The 16355-nt window shown below is 43.4% G+C and overlaps 1 protein-coding gene across 1 annotated transcript in view; it reads right to left on the bottom strand.

The window, feature by feature from the left end:
* The window catches only part of SNX25 (sorting nexin 25), an 88520-nt gene extending 77396 nt beyond the window's left edge, over nt 1-11124 (bottom strand). The window contains exon 1 of the mRNA XM_086464155.1: nt 10675-11124. Coding sequence (XP_086320281.1) covers nt 10675-11124 — 450 coding nt within the window. The remainder of the gene's footprint in view (nt 1-10674) is intronic.
* Nucleotides 11125-16355: the final 5231 nt, after the last annotated feature.

Below are 16355 nucleotides of genomic sequence, written 5' to 3'. Positions count from 1 at the left end.
GAGCGCCAGGCTCTTCTTGCAGTTGCAAAGGACAAGAGGCAAGGTTGCAATACAGGAAATTCCCATCACTTAGAAGGCAAAACTATTTTAATTATGAGGCTGGTCAAATACCAGAATGGGGGGCCTGAAAGGCTGTGGTGTCTCCATCCTTGGAGATACTCAGACCTTGACAGGAGAAAGCCCTGAGCAACCCTACCTAGTTGGACCCGTTCTGAGCAGGAAGGTGGACTAGATGCCCTCCACACATTCCTTCCAGCGTGAACTACTCTGTGATTCTTGATGATCTGTCAGAGAACTTTGAATTTAATTTAGTGACTGATAATGGACCAGACCTTAAGTTGCCTTCTCTAAAACAGCTGCTCAAAATCCTTTTTCCTTTCAGACTTACAAACTTGCATTTAGCACAATCAAGTATTAAGTCTTCTTAGCTCACATTTGCTTTTAAAAAATTCTGTGTCTGTGACAACAATAATGATGAATTAATTAAATAAGCAGGCACCCCCAAGTTAGATGACATATGGCAACAAACACCTTAAAACCAGCAGCAACAACCCGGTAACACAGGTTTACCAGCACCTGTGATAACAGAGATTTCAGAAAATTCACAGTCAAAATTCAGCTCTCCCAGCTGAGAGAACAAAAAACCCAGATTTCACTGGAAGATTTTCTTCCCATCCCTGCCTCAAGTCAGGTGGAGGGCATATGCATAGAACAGGTTCAGTTAGAAAGCCTAGGCTTGAATGTTTTCACATTTTTCTTCATGTCGCTCATCTGAAGGAAAATGGTACTACATTTCATGAAACAGTTGGCATAACCCTGACTGAGCCAAAGATGTTCGTAAATGGATTTAACACAATGAAAGGTCCACCTTAGATGCTCTTTCACACCAACTGAAATGTGGTTATGTTCCCAATAGCCCTGACTCACATTATCACAGCCCCAAAAAAAACCCACCCAAAGCCAAAAAAAAAACCCCAAACACCACATGGGCTCCACTCTGTAGAGTTTATCGTTGAAGAACAGCACAAACCAGACTGAAATTTAAATAAGGCTTGACAAAATGACTTGAAGGGGTAGGGGTGGAGCACATTTGGAAAGCACATGCAAAGTATGAGGTTGCTAACAAACAGGGAGGCCTATTTCCTGGAACAGTTCAAGTTTTCCCCAGTTTTGACTTTGTTTACAGGCTGAAAAGAAGGATGTGTGTATTTCCTGGAGAATTCTGAATAATACTCATTGTTTGATGCTTTTAAGAATTATTTAAGACATAGAAAACAACAGTCTGAAAGACCAGGAAAAAAAAATACAAGTCTGGCATTGAGCCTGAAATTTTGCCTTAGACTCAGTCTCCTACAGATGCAAAAATTCCATTAATGTCATTTATTGATTTAACCAGTTTAAGTAATTTAAAATTAGTTTTGAAGAAAACAGTAGATGTTAAACAATAAAGAATTAAGAAGAAGTTTAAACAACTACACTGAATAACTGGCAAAGCACAGAGAACAGAATCACAGAATGGTAGGTGTTGGAAGGGACCTCTGGAGATCGTCTAGTCCAATCCCTCTGCCAAAGCAGGTTCACCTACAGCAGGTTGCACAGGACTGCATCCAGACGGGTTTTGAATGTCTCCAGAGAAGGAGACTCCACAACCTCTCTGGGCAGCCTGTTCCAGTGCTCTGTCACCCTTAATGTAAAGAAGTTTTTCCTCATGTTGAGGTGGAACTTCCTGTGCTCCAGTTTGTGCCCGTTGCCCCCTGTCTGGTCACTGGGCACCACTGAAAAGAGCCTGGCCCCGTCCTCTTGACATCCACCCTTTAGATATTTGTAAGTGTTGATAAGGTCCCCTCTCAGGCTTCTCCAAGCTAAAGAGCCCCAAGTTTCACAGCCTTTCCTCATAGAAGAGATGCTCCAGACCTCTAACACAGGAGTACCTTCCAATCTCAAGAAATCCATCTGCAACATCCAGTCAAATGCAATTCTTAAAACATAACAGCAGAAAGGCAGGCACATGCTACAGACATGTCACGCACAGACTTATTCTGTCATGGAATTAAAGCCAGAAGCAGAGAAAAACTAACAATTATTTCTATTACATTAACTCAGTTACAACAAAACTAGAACAGAGCTCAGGACAGATCCCACAATATAAATGGGCACTGTGCATGAGATGCTCCATTTAATCACTGATCTAGAAGGCAAAGACTGCATCTAATTCAGCATACAAGAACTACCCAGTTACAGATACGTGCTCCACCCATGGCTGCCCTATAAATTTCTTTTTTTTGTAAAACATGCATTAACGTCAGACTGAACTTTGATGATAGTCACAGCTTCAAGTAATACTTCATTGAACTCTTCATAAATTCAGCTTTAACTCATCCGAATAGATGTTTTCTTATAATAGTAAATATTACTTTAACTTATGATGTAAAAATAAATTTTCTAGTCACAAGAGTTAATATTTTTAATTAATACCTATACTTCTATTTAAGATTTCAAAGCAAGTATGTATGCATCACATTAAGCTTTAATCTACATATATTAAGGGGTACCATAACTACCAATTTAAAAATCAACACACTTAAAGCATGCTAATCCTATTATGTTAAGCATCATTATCTCAATAACTATTTTATAGTATCAGCGTATCGTATTTCCACTAACATAGTAGCTTCTGGAACACGTAAACTGTGTTTATTATACGGGGATCTTCTATCTTGAATGTACCGTATTCTGAACAGATAAAACTGTAGCAGTATAAAAACTTTATCATCAAGGCAGAACTTCCTTCACTTGAGATTTCATATAACACTAGACAGATAAGAATATCAAAATTAAACTTTCCTCAAGTAATACTTTCATTCCCATCAGCACAGCCAAGACATAATTCATAAGTCAGCATTCAAATTTCTGCTCAGCAAGAAATACAGCATTATACTCTGCTGGGATCTTTACTATTACCATCAAAATAAAGGCTTACATGAATTCTCAGGGTACATGCACAGCCCCAGCCTACTGAACATCTCCAGATTCTCCTCCTTTGCTAAAAACAGACAAGAAGAACCTATGGCCTATACTTCAAGGCCAAAAGAGCCATGTGCTGTGAAAACTGAATTGCTGGCAAGCCAGAAAAACCTGCACAGACTCATGCCTCACTGCAGAGTCTCAGCTTGACAATCAGAGAGAAACTCCTGCATTGCCGATTGCCATACCCTCCCCCCACACAACTTTTCACCATACAAAGGTAGGGTATTCTGTCTTTTTAACAGAGAATCACAAAACATGTAGAATGAATTGTCATCATTAATTTTATTAACATTAACTTGTTCTCTTTCACTGTGCGTGCTTAATAGGGAAAAAAATGGTACAGAATGACTGGTCATATAAACCTCCCATAGACACAACATAAACTTGTTCCCTCTATGACTACACAATTTTAAATTTTTGTTTGTTTGTTTTAAATCACTTAACAAGGTGGCAGCTTGGGAAAGGATATGGTATTCTACGTAACTGCCTCCTCCTTGGGTAAATTTTGCTGCTCTCCTTTGCACAGAACAAGTAACCAACACCTGGCAATAAGGAGGAACTTCATCAGATTTTATTTTTAGACTGTTTCCGATACATGTCTACAGTTATTTTCAATCCTAAAGCCTATCTTGAATGCAACATGCTTTCACTCTTGACCTTATTATATTATATACATAGGTTTTGGTTCCACCTTTAGGATTCCCCTGCCAGAGACCTGGACAGCAGGATCCCAATGAGCCCAGCACCAGTCTGTCTTCTTGACTCAGTGTGGCTCAGTAATCGGGAGAAATGAACTAGCTCTCTAATTATATCATCACCCGTAAAACACTTTTCAAGTGAGAAGCAGTCCCTACAAAGGTAAAAGCAGACTGATTCACAGCAAATTATGAAACGTCAATCTAACACAACAACGAGAAAATTAAATGTCAAGCACAATACAATGCAGAGCTGAAGACAACACAGGATACCATGGAAGGAAACAGAAAGGGTTGCATGACAAGATAAGAAATCTCTAAATATACATGACGGATAAAAGGCTGTGTGGAAAACTAAGTCTGCTCACCGCTAAGGAGTTATGGGACAAATAAGTGAGACACAGAGCCTGAAAAACATTTCATTTCCTGAGATCAGTCTCCTGTGAGAATAAACTTATCACTTCAAAGTTATGCCTGCAGGTAAGCAATGCACGCAGTCCTGACAAACCTTCAATTCTGAAGAAGCTTAGAAATCCCTAAGGATAACATATTCCACAGATCCCTAAAAATCAGCCATAGCAGAAATGTCCAAACTACAGGCCCCAAAGTGTAGCAGGCCCCCACTGAACTATAACTGAACATTTGCAATTCATGCAACATTCTCTTAAAAGTTTAAAAATTCTTGAAATTGGTAGGCAATGCTACAAGACCTTTTCATTACTTTAATTTCAGGACTTGCCTAGTAGTAAACTCACCTGCATCATCAAAAGCTGATTGTTAACCCGCCTATGTAAGAGAGAGCACTAAGAACAAAAGTATCAGGCTCTCAGTTCTGTTACAAACAAACCAAACTTAAAACATATCCTCTCCTTTCAATCCAGGGACAACTGGTAAACTACAAGAATGGCAGTAGACCAGAATATGTGGCTGCAAGCACAAGCATGACAGAAGAGCAGCAAGCAGAGATTGTAATGACTGGCAGAAGTAACAGCAAAAATCCTGCAATATCAGAGCTCTCTATATTCCCTAATGGACCAGAGCATTAGACAGACCATAGAACATGCTTGACTTTAGGCTGATAAAAAATGACATCAATACTTTTGAAGACTTACTAAGGTGCTAAGATCAAGACTGAAAGTTGCTCCTCTCTGCTCCAAATTGCTCATTATCTCAAGAACTTCCTTGCATCATGCTCGAAATTGATGCCTACAGGTGGCAAACCTTCCACTTCCTAGAGCTGCTGAGGCTCCTGCGAGCTTACCTTTACACGCTTCATCTGAAGGCAAAAGTCACAAAGTGAAGAAAAATAAAACTGTGTGTCCTTTCTCTCTGCTTCCCTTATGTTCCTCAAAACGAGCAGAGCACTCAGCTTGCATACCACGACAGATACTCAACCTAGATCAAGCTGCCATCCCATTTGAATCACTCAGACCATTTCCGATAATCTCACTACTCACACTCCTATGGCTTAAATAAAACACAGTACTACCTTGCAGGATCCAGAGATTTCAATGATTACCTGACCCAATGAGAAAAGATTAATGCCTGTGTGCTGGTTTTGGCTGAGCTAGAGTAAATTTTCTTCATAGTGGTTAGTACGGGGCTATGTTGTGGATTTGTGCTGGACACAGTGTTGGTAACACAGAGATGGTTTTGTTATTGCTCAGCAGAGCTTATGCAGAGCCAAGGCCTTTTCTGCTCCTCACGCCACCCCACCAACAAGTAGGCTGGGGGTGCACAAGATGTTGGGAGGGGACACAGCTGGGACAGCTGACCCCAACTGACCAAAGGGATATTCGAGACCATATGACATCATGCTCAGAATATAAAGCTGGGGGAAGAAGGAGGAAAGGGGGAACGTTCGGAGCGATGGCATTCGTCTTCCCAAGTAACCATTAGGCGTGATGGAGCCCTGCTTTCCTGGAGATGGCTGAACACCTGCCTGCTGATGGGAAGTGGTGAATGAATTCCTTGTTTTGCTTTGCTTGCATGCACAGCTTTTGCTTTGCATATTAAATTGTCTTTATCTCAACTCATGAGTTTCATCGCTTTTACCCTTCCAGTTCTCTCCCCCATCCCATCGAAGGGGGAGCAAATGAGCAGCTGTGTGACACTTAGTTGCTGGCTGGCATTAAACCACGACACCATGCCCTTCCATTAATACCAGTTTCAGAAAAAGTCCATGTTCAATGATGGAACAAACCTTTAGGCACACAAAACACAGTCACATGTCTCCCTCAGGGCCAGAAAGTAAGAGTAAACTATTTATGAAAATGCAGAGCTACTAAACAGAAGCAAGCAAGAATGACCAAACATGTCAGGAGCTGAGTTTTAAAGAAATACTCAAAATCATTGGCAACTGTTAATCATAGGCAAATAAAAACAGTGTACCCTTTTCACTGAAAAAAACCCACGTTTATTAGTACTACAAGATGGTCTAGGTAGATCATTCTTTGTACAGAGAATCATTCATTTAATCTGAATTCAAAGTGTAGCACTTAAATCTAATAAACTAATCCTTGGGTTTTGCATTATTTAAATGAAGTTGATAAGCCAACTCTATTATTCAGAGTTTTTGCTTTGAATCAGAGTCAAAACACTATGCTGAAAACTCTGTCCTTCCAGGGTTTTTTTTGCAAAGAAACAACTCACATTGGAAACATGGGAAAAAACATTTTCCTTCCCCTTCCCACTAACTTGCTTAACATGGTTCTTCATATGAGTTAAAGCCATCTCCCTTACAACCACCAAGTTAACAGCATTGTATGGAAGCAAGCTTGAATTTAAAAAGGTGACGCATGTTCTAGCCGGGGCTATCTTTGGTATGAGCAAGTCCACCAATGCTTGAAAAGTGAAAATCCCCTTTGAGACAGACATTTTTATGAAGGTACAATTGGGTCATGATGCCTTTTTGCTGTCTTGCATTTTGCTGTCCTCCTCCACCACAAATAACCTCGTCCTAAAACAGCTCCTGAGAAGTGCTGAAAAATATTGGCAATAACATAATGTACAATTTCAAGGTGTTAGTCAATTCCCATTATTTCAGTATCAACAGAAACCATCTACCAATATTATTAATGCCTGCAAATACTTAAATTGGTAAGTAAACCAATATTATGAGTTGCCTGTATACCTCTCTTCCCTTCTCTTTCCAATGAAAATATAAGAACACTGGAAGAAACACAAAGCTTTATGTGGAAGCCAGAAAACCGCCCAGATACACCTTGTGATCAGAGCTCTCACATACAGGAAGACTACACTGAAAGCACACCTCATCATAGGGATATAAATTGCACACCTTGCTTTGCAGTTCTCAGCAGATTTCAAATGCTCTTGCTGAGATACTTGGCTTTAGCAGAAAGTCTTCACTTTTCAAGTCCCAAAGGGCTTACACAAACAACATGCAGGACAAAGCAGAGCTTCACAGCTTGAAAAGATGGCTTCTCCAGTAGCAAGTTCAAGCAAAATGAAAAAAGGCATGCACGTTGCTCTTCTGAAGTCCAAACCTGCAATACAGCACTTCCTCACCCAACTTATTCACTTGCATGAACAGGTCCATGAAAATCAACAGCACTAAACTCACATTCTAAGTGCTTGCAGAATTGAGAACTTACAAAAAACTCCCTTTTTTCAGCACAGCGTAAAGAACTCAATCCAAGTCCCTTTGAAGTTGATCAAGAGTGCTCCCACTCACTTCTAAATGCTGAGCCTGACTCCCACTAGAGTAAATATTTATTACTGAAAACGTAGTGTTTCCTCATTTGTTAACCCCAATGTGAAAATGACTCAAAGAACAAAAAAATTAACCTATCTGCCTTGAGTTTGCATACATACGGCACATACAGAGCAAGATGTCAGCTGTAAGACCCTTTCCTACATAAATAAACAAAATTTAAAAAAAAATAATATTAGGCCAACAGAGGATTCTTCCCCGTTCTTGAGGAAAAGACATAACAAGGCTGAGGAAATCCTGGCTTTATAGACATCCTACTGCTGGCTCCCAGAAAAGAAAAGACAACAGGATCATAAGGCTCTATGAAAAAATGGGAGCGTTAACAACTGAATGATAATAAAGAGGTGTAAATACAAAAGGATGTATAATAAAAAGATTAACCTACTAAATTTTCAAGGGTAAATGTACAGATGAAACTTTGCAAGAAACATTTTAGTGAATGAAGAATTACTTTCTTCACTCACATGTTGCTGAAGCACCAGTCAGGCAATCCACTAAACATATACAAAACTGTGCTCAGACAAAGTACGTCAAGGACCTTTGTGGCCCTGTAGCCATTTTGTATTAGGAAGAAATCAACAAAACTGTAAATTGAACGCATGAGAAACCCAAATAAGATGCCTGGAATGACAGCTTCTAAGTAGAAAGGGTAAAATACCTCCCTCCTTTTCTAACAGTCCCTTTCATACACCTTTAAATTTTGAGAACAGCACAAAGAGGGAGAAAGGAAAAATTTTAACTGAATCAGGGAGAGGGTAAAGAACCGATCCCGGAAAAAGGGTTGCAGCAGGTACTGCTGCTTTAGCAGTGACTTTTAAGTAGCAGATTTCAATTCCCTTCTGAAACAACAACAACGAACACATACCACAGAGCTACAATATATCTAAACACCACATACTAGACCACACAGAGCAAGAGCAGGTGTGCCCTACTTACATATACAAATCTAATGGATGGACACAAAAGGAGAACATCTTGAAGAGAAACAGGCAGTAACACATCACAAAAAACAAAGTACATATGGTACAGTAACTGAAGTGACTCTATCTGATCCTGGACCGTTCTAGTTTCACTCCTGTTCAGCAGGCTTGCGTATTATGTTTTTCACAAATGGGGAGAGAAAGAGAGCAATATATTTAATTTTTTCTTCAATTCTCAGCTTCCTAAATTAAATAATTTTTTATTGTTTGGCTGTTTCACAAATCTGAAAGTTGCTCCTCTTTGCAGCAGCAGGGAGATTTCAGTTACTAAGTTTATATAAAGATTTTTTTGTACTATGTTCTCCTAAAAGTAAATTAACACACATCCAGATGTTCAGATCAGTATACCAGCATATAGATGTCACCAGAGCTATGTCATTATCACTGAAATACTTAATCTTGCAAATCTGAAGGCAACAGGAATTTATGACTGATGCATTTTTCAGGGTTTTTTTTTCTTCCTTTTTTTTTTTTTTTCCATTTGGTGCAAGGTAGTTGAATGGTGAAATACAAAAGCATATGGTCCTTTACTACTCAGGTGCTTATGTACTTAACGCACATTTGTTCCCCAGCATTCCTATGATAAAAAACAGCTGAACAGTCCCTAGCTGCACCTGTGTAAAACACGACATACAGCACAGGTACCTCCTGCTTATCCCTCGCTGACTTTGTGCATTACATCTTCTCACTTCCCCATTTCCCACTTTCACTGCTCATACACACTATTTATTCTTCACTCTCTTCAAAAAGCTGAGTATGACGTCGACCCTTTAAAGCAAAGATTTTCTAAAGTCTACCCCAAAGACAAAACGAGTAACACACACCCCCACTGCCACAAACAGATCCTGAATGCACCTCTGCAAGTTGTACTATTCATTGAAGTCACCAACCCCCAGCCAAACGATCCTTTCTGATGACAATAATGTCCTGACAGTTCCCATTAAACGCAGGCCTGGAAAAATGTATTGCTCATGAACGCATGTTCTTTCCCTCCCTAGGTCAAAGAATGAAGGAGTAAACCACTACTGCAGGTCGTTAGCTGATCTGATTGGCAAGACAGAAAGATAGCCAACTGTATCAGCGAGTGACTTCTAACAGGTTCTCTGCCCTTCCAGCACCCTCCACTTTCTGCAAATCCAGCTGCACAGATTGCAGCCCCAAACACCAAGTGACAGCATTAGCTACTTGCTGCTAACAAGAAGACATGTACTAAACGTAATGAACTGGGTCACCAGAACAGCTAGGCTGTGCATCAAGGTGGCACAATTTATGCCCCTTTTTCTTTGTAGAATGCTCTCGGGTATCCTGCATGACACCATCGAAGTGGAACAGCACTTAGATGGTACTGTCTACTGCTGCAGCGCTTCACATCCTAACACACCCCACTCCCCGGTGAGGGGCCAAAGGCACGCAGCCAGAGTCAGCAGCTGCGATGCCAACCACCACGTCCCTGTCAGCCATGGGCAGAGCGGGAGTTCAGGCAGATCCCAAATGGCAGCAGCAGCTTTTCAGGCCTGTCTAGGACCAGCTCCGCAGCACTGGATGACTTGTTGGGGGGCAGGGGCGTGGGCGGGAGGAAAGTTATTTCGATCAGCACCTGCGGTTAGTCTCCAAATACCTTGTGCTACTAGCCCCGTTCAGAAAAAAAAAAAAAAAAAAAAAATCAAAAAATACTAAGCAGTCAGCTACAAACAGCTCATGGACTAGTACACTTTAGCAGATACACAGAAAATAAATTTATCTTTTGCATAGAGGTCTGCAGCGGTTTGAGAACACACTGGCACTTCCTCAAGGCATTACGATAACACCATCTAAACCTGCCCAACTTCAGAGCACGCATTTCACCAACGCTACGCTGGCTCTTTAAGCACGTCTCTTGCTTTTACTAATGGCATTTCAACTGAAGGAGCAGAAAAGGACGAGACCCAGCCAACAACAAATTGCCGTACGAGCATTCCCGCAATCCGAGGTCTCTCCCGGAGCAAAGACTTGATTTTCCCTGCCCGCCCGCTACCCTCCAGCACAACTTTTCCCATTTAACGCCCCGCCGAGCGGCACAGAGCGGGCAGGCTCCTGCGGCCGCGGGAGGATAAGGGGGCTGCGGGTTTGGGTGGCCCGGCGCTCCGCGGCGGAGCGAGGGCCGCGCCACCTCCGTCCCCCTCCTCCCTGCTCTGCCGCCGGCGGGACGGGGAAAGCTAGCCGCGGCCACCGCCCGCCCCGCTCCGCTCCCGCCACTTACCCCCGCGACCCGCAGGACCGGAGCTGCGGCGGCGAAGTCCGGCGGGGGCAGGCGGCGGCGGCCGCGACACATCAGGACGATCAGGGTGCCCAGCGCGGCGGCGACGGCGGCGCAGCCCGCATAGAGGGCGAGGCGGAGCAGCAGCAGGGCCAGGCACGGCGGCCCGCCGCCCCCCGCCTCGGCCCGCTCCTGCCCCAGGTGGACGACGGACATGGCCAGCAGCCCCAGCCCCGCCGCCAGCACGAAGCGGGACGAGCCGGGATCCTCGTCTTCCTCGTCTTCCGCCGCCTCCTCCTCGCCGCCGCCGCCGGCCACAGCGGCGGCCGCCGGGGCGCTGCGGCGGCCGGCCTCGCCGCCGGGGCCGTGCGAGCCCAGCGGGCCGGGGGCGGCGGCCCCCGCCGCCTCGGGCTGCCCGGCCGTGCTGCTAGCGCTGTCGGCACCGGGGAACATGCTGCTCCTGGCGCCGCTGGCAGCAAGAGCATCTCCCGCCACGGCAGCCCCCTGCGAAGGTCGCCGCTGCCGGGCCCCCCCCTCTCCTCCTCCGCCGCCTCCTCCGCCGCCCGCCGCCACTGGCACCGCTGCGGCCGCCGGGGGAGCCGGAGCTCATGCCCGGCGGCAGGCAGATGCGCGGCGGCGCGGCCGCTTCCTGGCGGCCGCTGAGGCGGCAGCGCTGCCCGGCGGTGGGCGGCGGGAGCCGAGCGCCGTGGCGGCAGCCGGGGAGGCCCCGCCGCGCCGCTGGCTGTCCGGGAGGGGGAGGTGGCGGCGGGGGCGGTGCCTGCCGGGCGGGCGGGCCGGGGACATGTGCGCCTGCCGCCCCGCGCCGCCCCGCGGCCTGGCCTGGTCGGGCTCTGCGCCGCGGAGACAGGTCCTAAGGGCCTCCCCGCGCACGGGCAGGGAAACTGCTACGCTGGGACGAAACGAGGCGGGCAGGGTGCCTCCCGCCGGCTGCGGTGTGGAACTGGGTCCCGCGGAAAGCTACCGGCGCCCCTCCGCCACGGGCAGCCTGGCAGAGCTGGGGGCTGCAGCCCGCGGGCTGCGGCTCGGCCCAGGGGGCTCCGGGATGGTCTGGCGGCAGCACCGAGGACCTGGCCTGGGCTCAGGACAAAGCTTGGCCTGGGGTGTCTCTGAGGTCCAGAGCCCCTCCTGAGTGAGCTCTGTGCGCCCCCCCCCCCCCCCCCCCCCCTCTGATCAGCCGAAGGAGACCACAAGTAACTGGGTTTCAGACATAAACAGTTGATAGAACAGCTCTTGAAATGAATGATACAACTGATTCTGCAAAACCCAGCCCCACTACCCGAAAGGAAGCCTGCCAGCGCCCGCATCACTACCCTACCTCCACTGATCTGATGTTTATAACCGCCTGTGGCAGATTCTGAGAACAAATTCCTCGTATGGGAAAAGCCTTACCATATTTCAGCTGTGCTGGGGATGCACGGTTCACCTTGCTATAGGTGTGGTGCAATTACAGCTCTTCTGAATTTGGAGGTTCATAGCAGCTACCAACCACAGCCAAAGTGGGAGGCCATCATCTCTTCGGAGCAGGAGTAAAGGGCAATGCTCTCCTTGAGGAAGCCAGACTGTGCAAAAGTGGATTTACAAGCATTTAATCATGGGCGTCAGTTTAAGAGCAGGTACCCCATTAAGAAAGTTAAGCACTGTAGAAGTGTTTACAGGTATTGAGGCTTCTGGGAAGCACTTTTCAGATTACCACTACTCTGAAGGTCTCAATGTGCAAAATAGCCCTGCATGTTGTCTTTTAAACAACGGGTCTTGGTGCTGAGGTTGGAGTCCTTTTGATTTATTCATGTTCTGTAAAACTTTGGTAAAAATGTTACTTCTGTAAAGTGGATGATACTAGCCTGGTGTAGGAAAGGTACGAGTACCAAGGCCCTGATCTTGGGTATGTTTACATTTCTGTATAACTTCAAGAATGCACCCAGAACCGCTTTAAAACCAGACACTAAACTTCCCTGCGCTCCTGCGATACCAAGCGAGCCAAGGCACTGAGCATGAACGGTATGGGTGTCCGAAAGGTTCCGCTACGGCCGTGGCACGCACTGTAACAGGGGGCCGGGTGTCAGCTCCCGGGGCAGAACTGTAATGGAAATGGGCACAGGACAGGCACGGAGCTAGCCAGGATTACAATAAATGTTTTACTCCGCCACAGTATTTTCTAAACTAGTTCTAACCTAACTCATGATGTCTGACCGTACGGCCTCACTCGTATGCAAAATTGTCTCCATATATGCGTGCCTTTATTAGAGGTTTGCAGAGCAATGGATTTCGTCTCAAAACCCCAAAGCAGTCCTGAAGTAATTTTAGCTCCCATGCTAGTCACTGACCGAAAGAGACATTGCTCCTTAATCTGATCCAAAGTCCTTACAGTAACTTACATAAAATTTCATTACACAGTTTATTCTATTTAGTGGATAGTAAATTGCACAAAGACATTTTAAAGGCTGGCTCAGACCACTCACAGTGTCCCAAATCTATTATTTAAGTGATGCCTCTAATGTGATTAAAGGTGAAAATCATCACATCATAATGGTGAAAATACTATTGCAATGACAGTCCATTCCCATGTGAACTACCATGGGCCAAAACATCATGATGCTTCACCGAAAGGCTTGGGGACCAAGGTTCTTTCAATACGTCTGATCATAAAGACCTACAGAATGATTCTTCAGAGTCTGAAAGCTTTTGGATAAGGCCCAACATGCCAGAAGGTTTCCTATAAAGTTATTTTATACTCAACAGGTAGAAAACGAAAAGCAAAGATCCGTCTCCCAGCACACACTTTATTCCTCAAAGATTTCAGAAAATACAGGGCTTTGGACTGAGTTCAAGATCTATTCTGGGATCTTAATAAAGATCCGCACAAGAAAGCAGACAGAGTGTGTAGAGGCCTCTTACTGCAAATGCATTCAGGAAACTGCCTGGGCCTCTGTCAAAACTACTTAAGGGAATTGAATTTTTAAATTAACCTGAAGCAGAGCATGTAATGTTGTTACTCCTGTGTAAACAGAGATTATTGTCTTATTAGAGTATTAATTCTCAGAAGTGGAGAGGAAGAAATAAAACAACAAACCTACCTGCAATCACGGTTCAGTCCTGCAGTGCTTATGCACAAAACCAGTTCTTGTCCGAATGACTAATCCCACCAATTTTAGCTAGGATTTGCACATCATACCCTGAATTAGATATGTCTAAATCAACTCAAGTGTGTATCCATAGAGCTAGAGGGAGATGTGAGTGTGGGTTTTTTAGTTTTTAATAAGATTCTGTGACTTTACAACCTGAGGTACAATTCCTAATATTTTGGACAACATCCGAGCTCCACTGAAGTAGGTGGCAATTTTCAAGTTTACCTCAGTGTTATTTGAATTTCCCCTTCTGTGCTTTAAAAATCACTTTTCTGTACAAGACAAAAGGACTTCAGAGGTCAATTTTCTGAACTGGGGGTTATTTTATTCTCTTCCTGTAACTATTTACTCAGTCATGGAACTAGTTTATGAGATAAGAGATTCAAACTCAACCTTACTTAAGCATTACAGGAACTATCTTTCCTACAAAGGTAAGAGTATTTTAATCCCATTTTAAAAGAGAAATTATATCTGATTTGGGGGAAGAGTCAGCATCTTCACTTTTTCCTTTGAGCTAGGAGTGTAATTTACCTGTTTATAGCATAGCCTAGACAAAGCCCCACTAGTCTGAACACAATTTTACTTCTGTCTTTAGTAACAATCTTGAAACTTTCACATTCACAGTATTGCAAACTTTAAACTTCAATAAATTTGCACCTTTAAAATGTTTAGACAAGCTCAAAATGAATACTTTCCTAAAAGCTTTTTCACATTTACCTTCTGTTTTCTGAGCCTTCCTGGCTCAGATCACATTGCCATAAAGGTTAGCAATTTACCACTTCTCAATTAAAATAGAAATTTGCATGATAGGCAAAAAAGGTGTGTAGAATGCATACTTAGCTTATATTTTAGCATACTTACAATTTTGAATTAATTACATGCTTATTTTATAACCACTGTGGTGCTGCATTGTAGTTACAGTCGTATTAACAATTATAGAAATTCCTAAAAGCCTCTCAGCCACAAAACCCAGAAGTACTTGTGACCTTTTAAACCTGATGGTATGGAAGAGTGATAACTAACACTGTTAGAAACAACCAGAGGGAAGAGAAAAAACAAATTTACTGGGTAGTGGATGCTGTTGATTTCATGAACCCTAGCTAACAGAGGAAGGGAAAAGGAGATTGTCTGTTATACTTCTCAGTATCTTAAATCTTATTTTACACCTTTCAAGAAACTCAAAAAAATTATTGTGGTTATTTCTCAAAGGCTTGTGGAATGAAGGGGCTTTAAACTGCCAACCTTTTTTGCCTTTTAAAACTTTCCCTGCAACAGTAGATGCTTTGGACTTGATTGAAAACGTAAAATGCCGACACATTTCAGTGGAAACCATATAAACAAGCTGCCTCTATAAGAGCAGATACTATTTGTCTGATAAAACTTTACCTCAATATTTATATATTACAACTGCAAAACTTATACTTACACAGTTATTTTTCTCCTTACAAGAATGTAATTCATAAAGACATTATGATATAGACTTTAATTATACAATCATATACTGTCTTTCCATTAGGCCCTATTCCTCCGTTACTGAAAATTAGTTGAACTACTCACAGAAGATAAATATTAATTTTGTTGCCCACATTTCTACAAAATATCTAATTTACACTAATACTAACTGATTGTATTTTTCACCGCGCCTTTTTGAGACAATGGTATTGTGTTTTGCCTGTTTGCAGATAGGAACCTGACACACAGGAAAAAGGGACAAAAGCACCCATTTAGTGTCCAATGTGAGGTACCTAAGACAAAATTTTTGAAGTACTCAACATTTTGTAGCACTTGATAGTTTCCAAATACAGCTTCCATTCATTTTAGCTGCAGTTGTGATTATTCAACATTTCAACAGTGAGTAGAGTAAGGTTCCAGAAAAATACGAATGAAACACATGACCAAGTTAGTCTGCATAATTTGCAGAACCTCCATTGAACACTGTGTAGCCCAAGTAGGACTAGACTCAGGTTAACGTATGGACATTGAGTTGTCTTAATCAAGAGATTCTTTTTTTTCTTGTAGTGTCCTGACACATTCATTATATGTATTTAAAAATTAATGTAGATATATATATACACACGAATACATACATATATGTATGCCTCTGTGCGTGTGTTCATGTGCCAAGTGAAACAGGGCCATATGCATAACAGCTGTCTTGGCTGCACAGCCGCTATTCAACTCAACATTCAGTATACTCAGAAGAGAACATGTCATCATGTCATTAAATCTTTTTCATGATGAACAACGGGGCCAAAGTAAAGTTTAATTTTTAGTTTGAGTGCGGGATCAGTAATCTGGAAGTCTTTCTTTTCATATAATTCTTTCCTACTTTGTTAAAAAGTAACATTACTATTATTAAAGAAATGCCAAGGTCTGATATTGCTGCTGACCCCTTTGAAAGAGCTGGAACCTTTCCCACCCTTACACAGGACACTACCACTTCCAGGTGGCAGATCCAGGTAGTCACCACTTACTTGGTCAGTGCTAGAAGTTATGAAACGCTGCCTGAAGGCTTCATCCATGTTTCTGCTATGATTA

This window comes from Leptosomus discolor, chromosome 4 (genome assembly GCF_034619465.1).
Source record: "Leptosomus discolor isolate bLepDis1 chromosome 4, bLepDis1.hap2, whole genome shotgun sequence".
Taxonomy (NCBI): Eukaryota; Metazoa; Chordata; class Aves; order Leptosomiformes; family Leptosomidae; genus Leptosomus; species Leptosomus discolor.
The sequence above is the reverse complement of the archived record's forward strand: the minus strand, read 5'-3'. Positions and strand labels throughout refer to the sequence as shown.